At 36.0% G+C, this 16,702-nt stretch overlaps 1 protein-coding gene across 5 annotated transcripts in view; it reads left to right on the top strand.

The window, feature by feature from the left end:
* Window positions 1-16,702, top strand: part of ICE2 (interactor of little elongation complex ELL subunit 2) — a 69,376-nt gene that overhangs the window by 1,013 nt on the left and 51,661 nt on the right. For 3 of the 5 annotated variants that reach the window (XM_087428031.1, XM_087428037.1, XM_087428027.1), the window contains 4 exons: window positions 42-166; window positions 1,948-2,052; window positions 8,201-8,462; window positions 9,717-9,836. In XM_087428031.1, the coding sequence (XP_087284157.1) occupies window positions 126-166; window positions 1,948-2,052; window positions 8,201-8,462; window positions 9,717-9,836 (528 nt within the window). In that variant the 5' untranslated portion in view covers window positions 42-125. Of the gene's footprint in view, window positions 1-41; window positions 167-1,602; window positions 1,824-1,947; window positions 2,053-8,200; window positions 8,463-9,716; window positions 9,837-16,702 lie in introns of those variants that run through there. The other 2 variants (XM_087428035.1, XM_014780783.2) reach the window with 2 other exon arrangements.

Raw genomic sequence — 16,702 nt, 5'->3', positions numbered from 1 at the left:
GCTTTTGATCTTGACCTTTTGTTTTCCTTAATTGAGTGTAGATTGTGGAGAAATCCTGCCTACGTTGAACCCTGCACTGCCAGGCGGCAGAATTGTGAGCTAGAGGGAAACAGAAATCTAGGAATATGAGCTCCATCATGGCCATGGGTGAACCAAGGCTGAACTGGTGAGTGACATCTGTCTGTAATCCCCTAAAGAGGATTGAAGTGGAGCTAGTGCGTAGATTAGGAAAGGAGGGTTTCTGGCCTGGAGAAATTTGGAGGAAACAGGTGGCTCAGAATTGACCCCATTCTCATCTTCACATACTGAGCACTTTTGAGTTCTGGCTGCCTGCACTTCCTCTCCTAAAGCAACAACAATCCGGCGGGTGCATTGCTACTAGGTATAACTCATCATGTGTTTATTGTTGATCTCTTAGTGAAGGGCAGATGCTGGAATTTTCTTGTGTCCAGGAACCTTACCCATTTCTGTACAAGTCATAGAAAGACCCTCTTTAAGAAGGGACAAATTTCCTTTTGTTATATTGGAATCTGTATCAAGTGATAATATAAATGCATGGACTATATTTTATAAGTGTATGAGAACTTCACAGATAGAGGACTTGGTTAAGCAATCAAGTGGCTTTCTAGAGATCTAACTAATACATGTGCTGCTTTAGATAAATTTAACATACATTTACTGAGCATCTACTCTTTGCTAGTCAAGGAGAAAACAAAAGTTACAAGAGATTACAAAGATGATTAAAATATTAAAAACCTGACTCAAGATTCAAATAGTATGTGCTCAGTAAGTATTTGTTTATTGCAAACAATGCTCCTTTCCCCCAAGGAGCTCACAATCCTCGAGGCCCATGACTTTGTTTTTGTATGATATGCAAAAACCTTAGAATTTAATAAGATGTCACAGATACAGTACCATAACAAGTAATAAGAAACCACTCTGGTGCATAGCAAGTAAGATGTGATTTTACCATTTATACCTTAATCATAGTTTTTTAGGTAAACACTCTTAAAAACAATAAGAAAGGAGTATGGAGCAAATATGCTAGAATTTCCCATTTGGGGAATGGGCCAGCCAGAAGTTGCCTTCTGATTGGATTGTTCTATTGTGAGTTTTAGGAGGCATGTACATTTATGCTCCTTGCCATAAAGAAAGTTCTGTTGCAGCCCAGATGCTCTTATATACCATTGACAGTGTGAAACCAAATGTGAACTAGAGCCTTTGCACAGTATTGTAGCTCTTGAACGATCCTTTTCCACAGAATCCTATTAATCTTTGTCTTCCCTAAATTAATGGTTCTCAGTGTTTTAAATTGTTTAATTCCTTCACCCAACCAGCATTTATTGGGTGCTTGCTATATGGAAAGCGTTGACAATAATATGTTAGTCTTTAAATTGATTATGATGTTATGGAAAATCATGCATGACCTTAGAAGTGGTTTTAGCAGAGGCACACCATTTATAACATTTGCCAAGTTAACAAAAATAGGTAGGACATTCAGTCTTTGTAGTGTCTTTTGGCCTGGTGCGATAGTGCATGAAACAAAAACAAGTTGAGAAGCATTTTCTTTCAACAACCAAACATCTTCATGTTATTTCACAGAGCCTGAGGTGAGCCCTGCCCCTGACAGACCCTTGATTGTACTTCAGTCTGTTCTATCTTTAACTCTCAAGTATCTCTGACATTTTATTGGGTACTAAAGGAAAAAGCAAGGCTGATTGTTGGAACCAGAGAATTTTAGAATGGGCCTAGGCTAAAAGCTACCCAAGAACTAAAGCATCTGAACTCACGCATCTGGTACATGAAATTAAAATTATTAAAAGGTGATTGTCTGGGAAAGGGGATGTAGAGGACATGCAGTTATAAATTACATTTGTATCATTACGCTGCTTAATCTAGCATGTGATTTTGAATTGTCAAATGCAAGTAAATTACTTTGTTTTACAGGGATATTTCCCCAAAAAATGGCCTTAAGATGTTTTTCTCTCGAGAAAATTATAAAGATCATTCCATGGCTCCAAGTTTAAAAGAACTATGTATTTTAGCTAACAGGTAATATGTTTATTTGATTATTTATTTCCATATTTGATTGTTATTTTTCTGATAGTTGAAGTTTTATATCTGTCTCTATCTGCTATTAAACATTCAAATTATAGAAATGTAAAAATTAGAAAATAGAAGAACCCAGGGGCCGGCCCCGTGGCTTAGCGGTTAAGTGCACGTGCTCCGCTACTGGCAGCCCTGGCTCGCATCCTGGGCGTGCCGACGCACCGCTTCTCCAGCCATGCTGAGGCCGCGTCCCACATCCAGCAACTAGAAGGATGTGCAACTATAACATACAACTATCTACTGGGGCTTTGGGGGAAAAAGAAAAAAGGAGGGGAATTGGCAATAGATGTTAGCTCAGAGCTGGTCTTCCTCAGCAAAAAAAGGAGGATTAGCATGGATGTTAGCTCAGGGCTGATCTTCCTCACAAAAAAAAAAAAAAAAAAGAACCCAGTACCCAAAGATGACCACCTTCAGACCTTTCTCCACACATAAACAGATATATATTAAAATAAAAATGAGATCATACTAAAAATACTATAAAATACTGCAATTACTGTAAAACTGTTTTGCAGGTTTTTTTTCATTTAAGCTAATATTTCCTGTATCTTTCCATGCCCCTACATATAGCTCAATCTTCTTAATGGTTGCATATTGCTTCATTATATAGATGTACTTTTAATTCATTTAGCTAGTCCTATATTACAAAATGTTGTCTTCCTCTCTTTTTGTAGTTATAAACAATACATTGATGAAATTCTTGTAGTCATTTCTATAAGATAAATTCATAGACATTGAATTGTTTGGTCAGATGGTATATACATTTTATATTTTAACAGATACTGCCAAATTGCCAGAGATTTTTTTTTCCTCTCTCCTATGAAAAATTTAGTGATAATTTTCCCTTCTCACCTCTTGCTTGCTATAACAGCTCTTCTTTCCTTTGTGATTGGCTGTTTCTACTCTATTGTGGATGAACCTTGAAACCAAGTAATCGGATTTACTAGAAAGAAATGTAAATATTCCAAATGAGGAATTGGGGACCTCCCTTAGGGGAGCTCAACATTTAACTTTCATTCTTTCTTCACTCCTTTTGCATGTTTCCAGCCTCTGCATCAAATGGGACCTCATCTTTTCCTTCTCAGTACCCTTTCTGTCAATTAGCATCCCCTCTTACCCCTCTACTTTCTCTCTTGATCAATATTTAAATGTGCTCAAGTTTTTCCTGACTCAATCCCTGGACTCGACTTTCCCTCCTGGTTGCCTTCTTACCTCTTCTCTCATTTGTACTTAAACTTCTTTAAAGACTTGTATATACTTGCTGGGAGGAAATGAGAAACAAAAAAGCTGTAAGACATACAGAAAATGATTAACAAAATGGCAATAATAAGTCCTTCCCTATCAATAATTACTGTGAATGGATTAAACTCTCCAATCAAAAGACTGATTGAGAGAATGGATTAAAAAACAGGATTAAAAAAAGACTTCCCTCACTGCACATCCCCCTGCTCTTGCTTTCACCGAACATCCCACTCTAATCTGGCTTCCACCCTCTGTAGTCTACTAAAACTGCTCCTCTCAAGATCATCAATGAGCTCCTCTCAATGGAGATATCTCACTCTCATAGTTTTCCAGTGACTGGGTATTTCTCAACTCTTTTGCCATCTTCATTTTCAGGCTTACCATACCGGCTCGTCAGACTCTGGAGCTTTTAAAAAATACTGATTTTGCACTTTCATAAATGAATGTAAACCTTTTGAATCTAAACCTTTGAGGATATGTTTATGGAATCAGTTAATTGACCCCATTGATATTCATTTAGGCTGTTTCCATTCCTTTACTATTACAAGGAGCATTCTTTTTATACATGTGCTGGTATTAAGTAGGATAAATTCCTATAAGAGGAGGGTATTGGGCCAGCCCTGTGGCTTAGCGGTTAAGTGCGCGCGCTCCACTGTTGGCAGCCTGGGTTCGGATCCCGGGCGCGCACCGACGCACCGCTTCTCTGGCCATGCTGAGGCCGCATCCCACATACAGCAACTAGAAGGATGTGCAGCTATGACATACAACTATATACTGGGGCTTTGGTGGAAAAATAAATAACTAAATAAAATTATAAAAAAAAAAAGAGGAGGGTATTATGTGTTTTTTATTTTGATAGATATTGCCAGATTGCCATTAAAAACATTAAACAAGTGCTTTTTTGATTCCATCAGATGAATAGATAAGTTCACATAAAGGCAAGCAGAAGTTGTGTTAAAGAGACCGTTTCAAAAATAAATGTTTTAAAGAGGCCATTTCAGAAGCAGCATTCTTCTTGCCAAAGTACATAATTATAATGTCTTTGCTAAGGTTAAGACCTTAGATCCTTTATGACTGTGCATCTGTGGATATTTTTTAAAAGCTATTTCTGTTACCCAGCTTTATACCATTTCTTGGGGATAACTGATTTCTTAAAACTTCTCAGTTAAATAAAGTAAGAATTGTCTTTGTTTATGTGAATCAGAGTGCCTATCAATTCTAGTGTCCTGGGATTTAGTGAACATATATCTTTACCTCTTTTAAAAAAAAATTCTTCACTATTTCATGAACTTTTATCTCACCTTCATCTTTTCAGACTAAAAATTTATAATATTAATATTCTTCATCCTGTCACTGCTTCTTAATTATTTTAGTGGTTCTTTTCAAGTGCAGTTCTATTCAACATATACCAGGTGTCGGTTATAGTCTAGATTATGTGAGAGAGAGGACATCTTGCCAGCAGTTGGGTACACCTAACTCATAAAGTCTTTTTTTCTTAGCGTATGCTTGTTTTTCTTTAGATTTCTATATAGCAAAAACTAATTTATTAGTATAATTTACCTTTTAGTATAGAAAAAATAAAGATACAAGGCATCAATTTCATTTATTTCTAGTCTTTTTTGCTAACCTTAAGTTTTACTAAATTTTATTATAGTAAAGAATGAATTTCCAGACTATATTAATTTACAACTGTTTTCTTGGTGGAAAAACTAAGAAGAATGTAACATTTTTATTGGCCCTAATTTTGTATTTTTTGTGTTCTCTAACATTTTTTCCCAATATTTGGGAAAATCTTGATATCTCTAATTATGCAACTTTCAACAATAAGAGGTTTTTATTTAACGCTTCTCCCTCCACTGAAAGGTAAATATTTGCCTTTTTTTAAATTACAGTTTCTGGTTGTAGATATTTATAACTGAGTTTTAAGCCAACAAGGAATAAAGTAGCTTCAAATACAAAAAAAAAGATTATGAAATTTTAACATGTCTAATATAGAAAAGTAAATCAAATTCAGGAGGTACAAGTAGACTTTAGATGGAGGCTGGAAGCACCATTTCCAAATGCTACTTAAAGAAGCCACCCAAACCAGTAGACTTAAAGCACAGGAAACTAAAAGTTTTGAATTCTGCCTTTTTTCCATGGAAACTTTAGGTAAAAAAGGAGAATAGGTAGTTGACAAAATGAAGGAGGAAAACTTCAAATCATCAACTGAAAAAAAATATAATGCTGTAAAGGTGGATTGAGAAGCTCTGTCAGATGCTTTTGGCTTGCACCCTGATGAAGATTTTGACAGCACTGTACATGGAAATGATCTTGATGTGCTGCCGTTTTATTCTTTGCTGAATGTAGCCAATTTAAACTGCTAGAATTTCTTGACATTCCTACTCTGGCATATCTGAGTCAGCATCTTGTTGCTGCAGCAGCTTAATTAAATTTGCCAGTTTGTGCCATGAGGACAGACATGTTCTCATATTCAGAGAGACAGCTGTGAAGCGGTATTGTTAAGAGTTGTGGACACAATGCTGTTAGGTTTGAATAGACATTTTTTAGTGAGAAATCAATTTGCTGTAATACATTTCTCCCAAGATCAGCAGTTAATATTCATTTTGTTAACCTAAAATACGCTTTTTTTTTATACAGTTATTGGAGAAACTTTAGTAGCTAAGTATGTCTTCTTTTACCTGTATTATTTTCAGAGCCAGTCTAAACATCCTTATTTTAATTTCCAAAATTCTTTTCCCATTCGCTAACCAGCTATTTTGATTAGTTTTCCATCCGTAGTTTAGCTCTACAGGAGTGGTCTTGAATATTCTGCTTTATTTGGAGGCCCTAAGTCTTTTGGAATTTTTACTATATTTATTCTACTGTCATAAAGTTGCTTTAAAACAAATCAGTGGTAGTTTTGGATGGGGCTTAACTCACCCTTTGTCCAGACATATATCTGGATTGGTAATTCTCAACCTTATCAGGCCAAAACCCTCCCACTTTTCATAATACATATTTATAAAAAAATAAGACACCTTCTTTACTATCCTGAATTGAAATTCATAGATAATAATAGCCAGAGAAAAAATATTTTAAATAATGTCCTAGATATATAAATATGAAATAAAAGGAAAATAATTTATATTATAATATGTATTTTACTATGTAAATACATAGATACTACTACATTAGAAGATACAATGAAGTAGTCAGATGCCCCAGCTAAAATGATTAAGGTTGGATTTAAGAGAAGTAAGATAAACTATACCATACAAAAATCATAAGAAAAATAAAAGAATAAAATATATTTTGAGGATAAGTAGTAACAGACCAGGCTTATTTGTATGTGATAGGAGAAAGCCTGAAGTCACCTTTGAAAGTTGTGCAGGACACCATCATACATTACAGGCATCTAGTATTCCTTACCTCTAAATGCCTTTAATTCTCCCCCTCTTCTGTGACAACCCAGATGCACCCACAGGCTTCCAGAATGCCCTGAGGGAATTAATACTGTCATGATTGAGAACCTCTGCTCTGGATATTTCTTGCCCCTCCCCTTCTCCCTCTTAATCCCTAATCTCGATGTCCTTAGGATTCCTCTCAGTCACCTATTCAGTATGTTCAGTTTGGAAACCTGAGATTTCTATAGTCACATTGTATTGATGTACATATTTACTTTTCTTTCTTCCCCATTCATTTGTCTGATCCACTTGTTTATAAGGTCCTAGAGGATAGAGACTGTATCGTGCTCAATGTTGGTCTTATCTCCAGTACCCAGCATAAGGCTGGCACATGGTAGTCACTCAGTCAATGTTAATGAATGGAGGAATGAAGAATGAATCAACCGACCTCTATCCTTCCATTAGTTTCCCTTCCTCTTATGTTATTGTTGTTTAATTTGGAATCAAATCATAGGGGACAATTACTGTGGTAGAAATTGGAGTTGTAGAGGCTAAGGAAATGTACTTTTGTGTGTGTGTGTACTTTAAAACACTCATTAAAAATGTAGATTACAACAACTGAAAAGCAGGAATAGAGACAGATTATGAACAAGATGAGAAATGTGTATTCTTATACTTTAATTGGGGTGGTAAGGTGATTTTTAAAAAATTGGGGATAGCAGTTCGTAAACAAATATGGTAACAGTTCTCTAGCTACTCACTGCTTTCTCTAGTGCCTTTCATTTTAGATGTGCCAAGATTTCTCTTTTGTATCCATACAAAACGTGAAGACACTTCCATGGACTTAGCCATGTACATGAGTGATAGAGGATTGTACATCTTTTCTAAAACCACTACTGCTTCTATAAAATATGGCGCACAGTTTTGGAATTTTCTTTTTCATTCTTAAGATAGTTAAAGCAGAGGAAACTAGAAAATTTAGAATCTCAGGGAATTTGTGAACTTCAAGTTTGTGATCCCATCATATCCTGCTCTTAGTGACTCTTGTTCACCAGATTAACTGATATATCTTACTGAAGAATTTAAGCATTAAAGAACAACTTGTGTTGTAATAAAATGTAAACACGAAGTACCTGCATATATAATTGGCAAGAGTGATTTACCCTTCTTCAATAAAGGGAAAAAACTTCCAAATTGAATAACTTGTCTAAGGATTATGCCTCTTCCTCTCCATCAGATAATTGAAGGTAAGCTTGTAATGTGATCTTATCCTGCAGAAGACTTAATTTATACCAAATAGCTAAACATCAAAATGCAGGTGGCAGAGTTAGATAATAATCCAGAATTTACTGTGTTAATCACGCTATATTCTCCCTGGTGATTGAGAATCATGAAGTTCCATGATAGTAATCTTCATGTGAAAGCACATATTTGTAAATTGTTTTTTTTTTTTTCTTTTTTCCCAGACGTATAGGAGAAAATTTGAATGCCTCAGCAAGTTCTGTAGAAAATGAGCTGGCAGTTAGTTCAGCAACTCAAGCAAAGGAAAAAGTTAAAACCACAGTTGGAATGGTTCTTCTTCCAAAACCAAGAGTTCCTTATCCTCGTTTCTCTCGTTTCTCACAGAGAGAGCAGAGGAGTTATGTGGATTTGTTGGTTAAATATGCAAAAGTTCCTGCAAATTCCAAAGCTATTGGAATAAATAAAAATGACTACTTGCAGTACTTGGTATGTATTCTATTCTTCAGCTTCAGTAAAAATATTTAAGTTAGTCGGGAAATATTTTAAATTTGCTTTTACGTTTTTAGGTGCAATCATATTAACAAAAAGGGAAAATTTAAGGAGTTTAATTTACAGAGCATTGGTGCTTTAATTCTTTTGTTGGTTCTATTATAGTTCAGACATTTTGCTCTAGTTCTGAGCATATTTCACTCCAGTTCATCTTAAGTACACAGCAATAGAACTTTACATTGCTCATTGAGCCAGTTTTAAATTTTTGTTTAATTATTACTTTAAGTAGTTTCCAATTGTATAAATGATGCTATGTTGAACATCCTTGTTCATATTTACGATTGTTTCTTTGAGATAAATTCTTAAAACTTTATTTGCCGTACCAAAATCTATACGTATTTTTAAGGCTTTGATCTGCAGTGACTTGTGGGTAAATTGTTCTGTACAACATTTAAACCAATTTATTTGTACCACTATTGTATGAAAGGTTTTTTTTTTTTTTTAATATCTTCACTAATACTGGACATTACTTTTTTTGCCTCTAATTTGATGTGGAAAAAATAGGGATCCCTTGTTTTACATTAATGTATAGTAATTACTAATGAAAATAAGCATTTTCCACGTGTTTATAAGCTATTTTTTCTTTTTAAGAACTTTTTTTTGTGTGTGGAAGACCAGCCCTGAGCTAACATCCGATGCCAATACTCCTTTTTTTTTTAGCTGAGGAAGATTGGCCCTGGGCTAACATCTGTGCCCATCTTCCTCTACTTTATATGGGACGCCGCCACAGTATGGCTTGACAAGTGGTGTGTCGGGGCGTGCCCGGGATCCGAACTTGTGAACCCCAGGCCACTGAAGCAGAGCACGCACACTTAACCGCTGCACCACCAGGCTGTCCCTTTTATAAGCTATTTCTCTTTCTTCTTTTGTAACTTGCATATTCATATTGTTTACTCATTTTTCCCTTTGGATATTTGTTCTTTTTTTATGTTAATTAAGAGCATTTTATAAAATAAGCTTATTAATTCCTAAGCATATAGTATAGTGTTAGTCATTTGCTTTTCTATTTTTGTGGAGTTTTTAATAACAAGTTTGTCATTATATAATAATTTTAATTTTTTCTTTGTGATTTCTGCTTTGGACCTGATAGTTTAAGTATTCTTTCAGTCCAAATTATTAGCGCAATTATTGAGAAGTGATTGTTTTTAACCAAGCTTCTTATCCCAAGACATCTCCTTTTTTAAAAATCAGGATATGAAAAAACATGTGAACGAAGAAGTTACTGAATTCCTGAAGTTTTTGCAGAATTCTGCAAAGAAATGTGCACAGGATTATAATATGCTTTCTGATGATGCTCGTCTCTTCACAGAGGTAAAAAAAAAAAAAAATCACATTTACTTAAACTGCCAAGTGAATAGGCAATAGCAACATTTTAAAATGTATGATGATTCTGTCAAAAGCATATGGAAATATTAATATTATCAGTTTATAGAGACCAATTGTAGGTCTTCTAATTACATGTGTTTAAATAATAGGAATACACCTCAAAAATCATGTATTATAGTATATTCATATTTGGTTTTTTTTTCTTTTAATGATCCAACTACTGTATTTGAGTTATATTCTACTCACATGGATGGTTCGATCTGATGCGCTGATTTTCTTTGTGAAAGAATGGATGTTTAAGGAGTAGTCTTGGTCCTTAAAAATGTGAATGTCCTTTAGAACTTAGTCACATAAATTTGTATTCGTTATCTTCATGGTAACCAGCCACCAAATGGTGAATTTCAACTGTGAGTTTATTTTTTGATACTTAAATTCAGCATGTAAGTTTATTAACAAAGCATGTAAATCACTCTCCTTTGTACTCTACCATCATTCAGTGGGCCCAGGAGAAATTTAGAGTACATACTTAAATAGTAGCTACTAATGTATTTTATTGTAGTAGAGTTCATCTACAAACATTGACACCAGTCTGAATTTTTTTCAAGCCTTTAAAACTGGTCACTATATACAACAATGTGATGCATTTAACACTATTGAACTCTACACTTAAAAATGGTTAAGATGGTAAGTTTTATGTGTATTTTACCACAAATAGAAGAAAAGCAAACTAGTCACTGTAAATTGGGGGACAGCAGAGGGTATTAATTTTACCTTTAAAAGAATTTTTTTAAGGTGAAATTTTGTGGTTAATGTGAACTAGAAGAATGATTCTTCTAAATAAAAGGAAAAATTCCATTTTTTTTCTCTGAACCTAAATATGATATACTAAAACAGAGTGTCATATTTTTCTATGTGGAAGATGAACTAACTGTAGCTGTTTCCATTTTAATAGTGCCTTTGAAAGAACCAGAATGATGGGTTTTTTCTGTTTGCTTTTTGTGAGGGAAATTAGCTCTGAGCTAACATCTGTTGCTAATCCTCCTCATTTTGCTGAGGAAGATTGGCCCTGGGCTAACATCCATGCCTTTCTTCCTCTACTTTATATGGGACGCCACCACAGCATGGCTTGACAGGTGGTGCATCGGTCCGTGCCCGGGATCCGAACCTGCAAACCCCAGGCCACTGAAGCCAAGTGCACAAACTTAACCGCTACACCACTGGGCCAGCCCCTAGAATGATGGTTTTAAAACATAAACCACATCCCCTCATTTCACTGGTTTAAAGTGGCTTCTCATCTCACTCAGGAAGAGAAAGTCTTTGCAAGGTTCTACAATGCCCTACATGATCGTGCCCCCCACCACCCTCCTCAGCCTGCTTCATCTTCTACCTCTTTCCCTCTCAGTTCCACTCAGCCTACTGGCCTCTCTGTGTTTCTTGAATACTCCAAGCATGATCCTGCCTTAAGGCCTTTGACTGTTCCATCCTCTGGCAACCTGTTCTCCAGATATCTACATGGATTAGTTCCTTGATTCCTTTAAGTATCTCTGTTCAGATGCCAGGTATCAATGAGGATGCCCCTAATTCCCCTATGAAAAATAGCCTCACCCTCAGTGTTCCCTTTACCATGTTTTATTTTTATTGTCTTTCTCCACAACACCTGTATGTAAGTACTGTTTTGTGCACCGCTGTGTTCCCAATGACTAGAACAATGCCTGGCACACAGTTAAGTGCTCAAGTGCTCAGTGTAATTATTTGTTAAGTGAATATTAAAAAGTTTATTAACAAAGTACATTATTTGGTAGCTAATAATCAGCATTAAGTCTTGTTTTTTAGCCAGATTGACTTGGCAGCACATTTTCTCTAATTTGCATTTTAGGTCTCTACCCCAAAGATTCACCACTATATTTTTCTAATTTTTTTTTCTACTGTTTTAAAACTTTAATTTTATATTATGAAATGTACCTATGGAAAAGTATATAGAAGAAATATATACAGCTTAACAAATAATTATGTAGTGAACACCTATGTAACTCTCTTCCAAGTCAAGGAATAAAACATTACTGGTAACCCAGAAGCCCCCTGTGTATCTCTCCTTATAATAACATTCGCTCTCCTTGAGGAAATAATACTGTCGCAAGTTTGGTATTGTCACTTTCCATGCCTTTTTTTCTGGTAGTTCTTTGACTCTCTTTTGCCTGCTTTTGAATTTTATGTGAACAAAATTACTTTGTTCTTTTATGTGAACAAAATTCTTCCCTCTTTCACTCAATATTATGTTTGTGAGATTTGTATGTATGTGTGTGTGTGGTTGTAGTTCATTCATTTTCATTTCCTCACATTATTACATTATATGAATAAACTACAATTTATTCTGTTGATCAAAATTTGGGTTGTTTCCAGTTTGGGACTATTCCAAGCAATGCTCCTATGAAAATTCTCCTACATGTCTTTTGGTGCACATACGCACACATTCTACTGGGTGTATACCTAGGAATGGAATTATTGGGTATGCGTATGTTCAACTTTAGTAGACAATGTCAAACTGTTTTCCAAAGTGATTATACCATTTTGCATTCCAACCAGCAGTGTTTGAGAGTTTCGTGACTCCACATCAACAGTTGATAGAGCCATTTTAGTTTTAGCCAATCTAGAGGATATGGTGCTATATATATATATAATAACACTGTGCACCTTTTCATATACTTATTTGTCATTTCTTGTGAATTGACTGTTCAAGTTTTGCCCTTTATTCTACTGGATTTTCCATCTTTCTATTATTATGTGGAAGTTCTTTGTATATTCTAAATACAGAAATTGTATGGGTTATATATGTTGGAAGTTTTTTCTTTTATTTGATAAAACTGTCTCTTTTAATCTATAAATTCCCCCTTCCTCCCTTTCTTTTCCTTAAACTTTGTCTCTTCAAGAACCTGGGTCATTTGACCTGTAGAGGTTCCCACAGTCTAGATTTTAAGGATTGCATATTCATGATGGTAGTCATGTTCCTCTTTTCTCTGTGTTTCTTACAAATTGTCAGTGAAGACCAGAAGCTTGATTAGAATTAGTCTTGCCAACAGCAACTAGAAGGATGTGCAGCTATGACATACGACTATCTACTGGGGCTTTGGGGAAAAAAATAAATAAATAAATAAAATTAGAATTAGTCTTGCCAAAGGAATTGAACACATAGATGGTGGTGTATTCTTTAGTCGTGTGGCACATAATGTCTGGTTGTTTCGTTTTTGTGATTGTTGGCAGCTGTTGATGCTCAGTGCCTAGATCCATTCATTCACTGGAGTTTGCATAATTGTAAGATTGTAATTGCATCATTTATTTTTATTTATTAGCTGGGAATATTTTATTGATATATTTTCCCTCATCTTATATTTGGTTTCCCAGTTCATGTAGCAGAAAAAATGCTAGATGCTTTCCCTTTATATATCAGTTTTGAAAAAATTATCTGGTTCCTTTTTATTCTCCAATGGGTGATCAGTGTTTTCTTTTCTTTTTTATTTATTAATTTTTTTTTTGCTGAGGAAGATTCACCCTGAGCTAACATCTGTTGCCAATCTTCCTCCTTTTTTGCTTGAGGAAGATTAGCCCTGAGCTAACATCTGAGCCAGTCTTCCTCTATTTTATACGTGGGTCACCACCGCAACATGGCTGACAAGTAGTGTAGGTCTGTGCCCAGGATCCGAACCTGCTAACCCCAGGCCGCCAAAGTGGAGCGTGCCGAACTTAACCACTGCACTACTGGGCCGGCCCCACTAAGTGTTTTCTTTTTTTAAAATATTGTTATTGGGGCCAGCCCGGTGGCATAGCAGTTAAGTTCACGTGCTCCTCTTCAGCGGCCTGGGGTTTGCAGGTTCGGATCCCAGGCGCAGACCAATGCACCGCTTGTCAAGCCATGCTGTGGCACCGTCCCATTAAATCATGGAATTAAACATATTTGATGGGTTTTAGTCCACTACAATTACCCTTTTTGAAGTTCAAATAATACCAGCTTTGGCCAGTGACATGCTCTTCATACTGGCTTTTGAGTCACTCTAGTAGTCTTTGAGGCTCGTTTTGTACATTTGTTGTTCTAGCCCTGGAATCAGCCATTTTCCAATCAGCCCTTGTTTCTTTTAGTGGAAAATGATATTTCAAGACCACAGTCTGGTCGCTGGGGATGCCCATTGCTCCTGGGTTGGTCATTGTTTCTGAGAATATTTCAGTAGATGGAGCTAAGAAATATATATTGAAAGAAAAAATACCGCATGTGTCTCATTTGCTTTATCCCACATTATACTCCCAACAGCTTCAGAATAACAGTACTAATACTACTAATCAATAGGATTACTGCAAAAAAGCACTTTGAAAATTTTTTTCGTATGTTCTCCCCAATCTTCCCTACTTTTGTAAAAGATTGTACTATATCTATATTGTTAGAACATATAGCCGTTACATACTAAATTAACTCTCCCTTTTTAATCCACATTTAATTTTTAAATCACTTTTACTGAGGTGTAATTTACATATAATAAGTATCCATTTTAAGTGCATGTCAATGCATTTTGACAGATGTCTACACCTCTGTAACCTGATATGGAATATTTCCATCACACTAACAATATCTCTGTGCCTCTTCCCATCTCTGGCCCCAGGAAACCATCAATATGCTTTTTTTTTTTTTTAAAGATTTGTTTATTTGTTTTCCCCCCAAAGCCCTAGTAGATAGTTGTATGTCATAGTTGCACAGCCTTCTAGTTGCCGTATGTGGGACGCGGCCTCAGCGTGGCCGGAGAAGTGGTGCGTCGGTGTGCGCCCAGGATCCGAACCCGGGCCGCCAGCATCAGAGAGCACGCACTTAACCGCTAAGCCACAGGGCCGGCCCTATCAATATGCTTTCTGTCACCATGGATTAGATTTGCCTTTTCTAGAGTTTCATAAAAATTGAATCACATACAATGTACTCCTTTTTTTTTTTTTTTTTTGAGGAAGATTGGCCCTGAGCTAACATCTGCCAATCCTTTTTTTGCTGAGGAAGACTGGCCCTGGGCTAACATCCATGCCCATCTTCCTCCACTTTATATGGGATGCCACCACAGCATGGCTTGACAAGCGGTGCATTGGTGCGCGCCCGGGATCTGAACCAATGAACCCCGGGCTGCCGCAGTGGAGCACGCGCACCTAACTGCCTGCGCCACCGGGCCAGCCCCACAATGTACTCCTTTTTGTCTTGCTTCTTTCACTCAGCATTTTTTGAGATTCATCCACATTTATGCAAGTATCCATTTATGCAAGTATCCATAATGGGTTCCTTTTCAGTCCTTTTTATTTTGTTGTATGATTGTGCAAAAATTGGTTTATCAATTCAGCTGTTAATGGGCATTTGTGTTATTTTCAGTTTGTGGCAATTATGAGTAAAGCTACTATGAACATTCTTGTACAAGATTTTTTGGGGGCATATGTTTTGATTTTTCTTGGGTAAATAGAGGTGGAATTTCTAGATCATATGGCAAGTGTAGTTAAATTTTCTTAGAAACTGTTTTTCATAGTGGATGTACCATTTTACACCCTCACCAGCAATGTTGTAAGAGTTGCAGTTGCTCTACACTTTTGCTAACACTTAGTACTATTAATCTTTTTTAATTTTAGCCAACCTAATGGTTGTGTAGTAGTGTCTCATTATGTTTTTAATTTGCATTTCCATGATGAGCAACGATGTTTTAACATCTCTCTTTGTGCTTATTGGCTTTGTATATATTCTTTTGTGAAATGTCTGTTAAAATCTTTTGCTGATTTTATTGGTTGTTATTTTTATTGAGTTTTGACAGTTCTTTATATATTCTGAATACAAGTCATCATATATATAGTTTTCTTCCAGTTTGTGATATGCTTTTTAATTTTTTTAAGTGTCTCTCTAAGAATTTTAATTTTAATGAAGTCTAATTTTTCAAAATGTTTTATGGTTGGTGCTTTTATGTATTCTAGCATAGAAATATTTGCTGACCCTAGGTGGTTCTCATTTGGGCTCACTTTTACTCCTTTACTCCTGCCCTCTCTCCCCCAGGGGACTTGAGCAAGGTCTGGAGACATTTTTGGTTGTCATAACTGGCAGAGTGCTACTGGTGTGTACTGGCTAGAGGCCAGGGATGCTGCTACCTGTGACATCCCCCATAACAAAGAATTATCTAGCCCAAAATGTCAGTAGTGCTTGTGTTGAGAAATCCTGATCTGGAAGTTTTATAGTTAACTTTTACATGAACATCTATGTTCATTTCAAGTTATTTTTTGTTCAAGATGTGAGGTTTGGATCAAAGTTCATTTTTTTCATATGGATACCTAGTTGTTCTAGCATAGTGAGTCTCAACTGGGAGTGATTTTGCCTCCCAGCAGATGTTTGGTAATGTCTGGCGACATTTTTGATTTTCACAGCTGATGAAGGAGTGCTTCTGGCATCTAGTGGGTAGAGCCAAGGATGTTGCTAAATATCATACAATGTGCAGGATGGCCCCCCACCACAAAAGAATTATCTGGTCCAAAATGTCGATACTGCCAATGTTGAGAATCTCTGCCTAGCGCTATTAGTTGAAAAAGCTATATTTTCCCTTGTTGAATTGCCTTGTCACCATCAATGTGTGGGTCAATTTCCTGATTCTATTCTATTTCGTTAATCTATATATCTGTCTTTATGCCAGTACCACCTGGTCTTGTAGTAAGTTGGGAAACCACATGGTGGAAGTCCTGCAACTTTGTTCTTTTTTTAAATTATTTTGGCTTTTATCAGTATTTCCTTGTAAATTTTGGAATCAGCTTGTCAATTTCTACAAAAAAGCTAGGTGGCATATTAATTGGGATTGCTTTGA

This window comes from Ceratotherium simum, chromosome 3 (assembly GCF_057802395.1).
Source record: "Ceratotherium simum simum isolate JZ-2026a chromosome 3, ASM5780239v1, whole genome shotgun sequence".
Lineage (NCBI taxonomy): Eukaryota > Metazoa > Chordata > Mammalia > Perissodactyla > Rhinocerotidae > Ceratotherium > Ceratotherium simum.
This window is presented reverse-complemented; position numbering and strand designations above follow the sequence as displayed.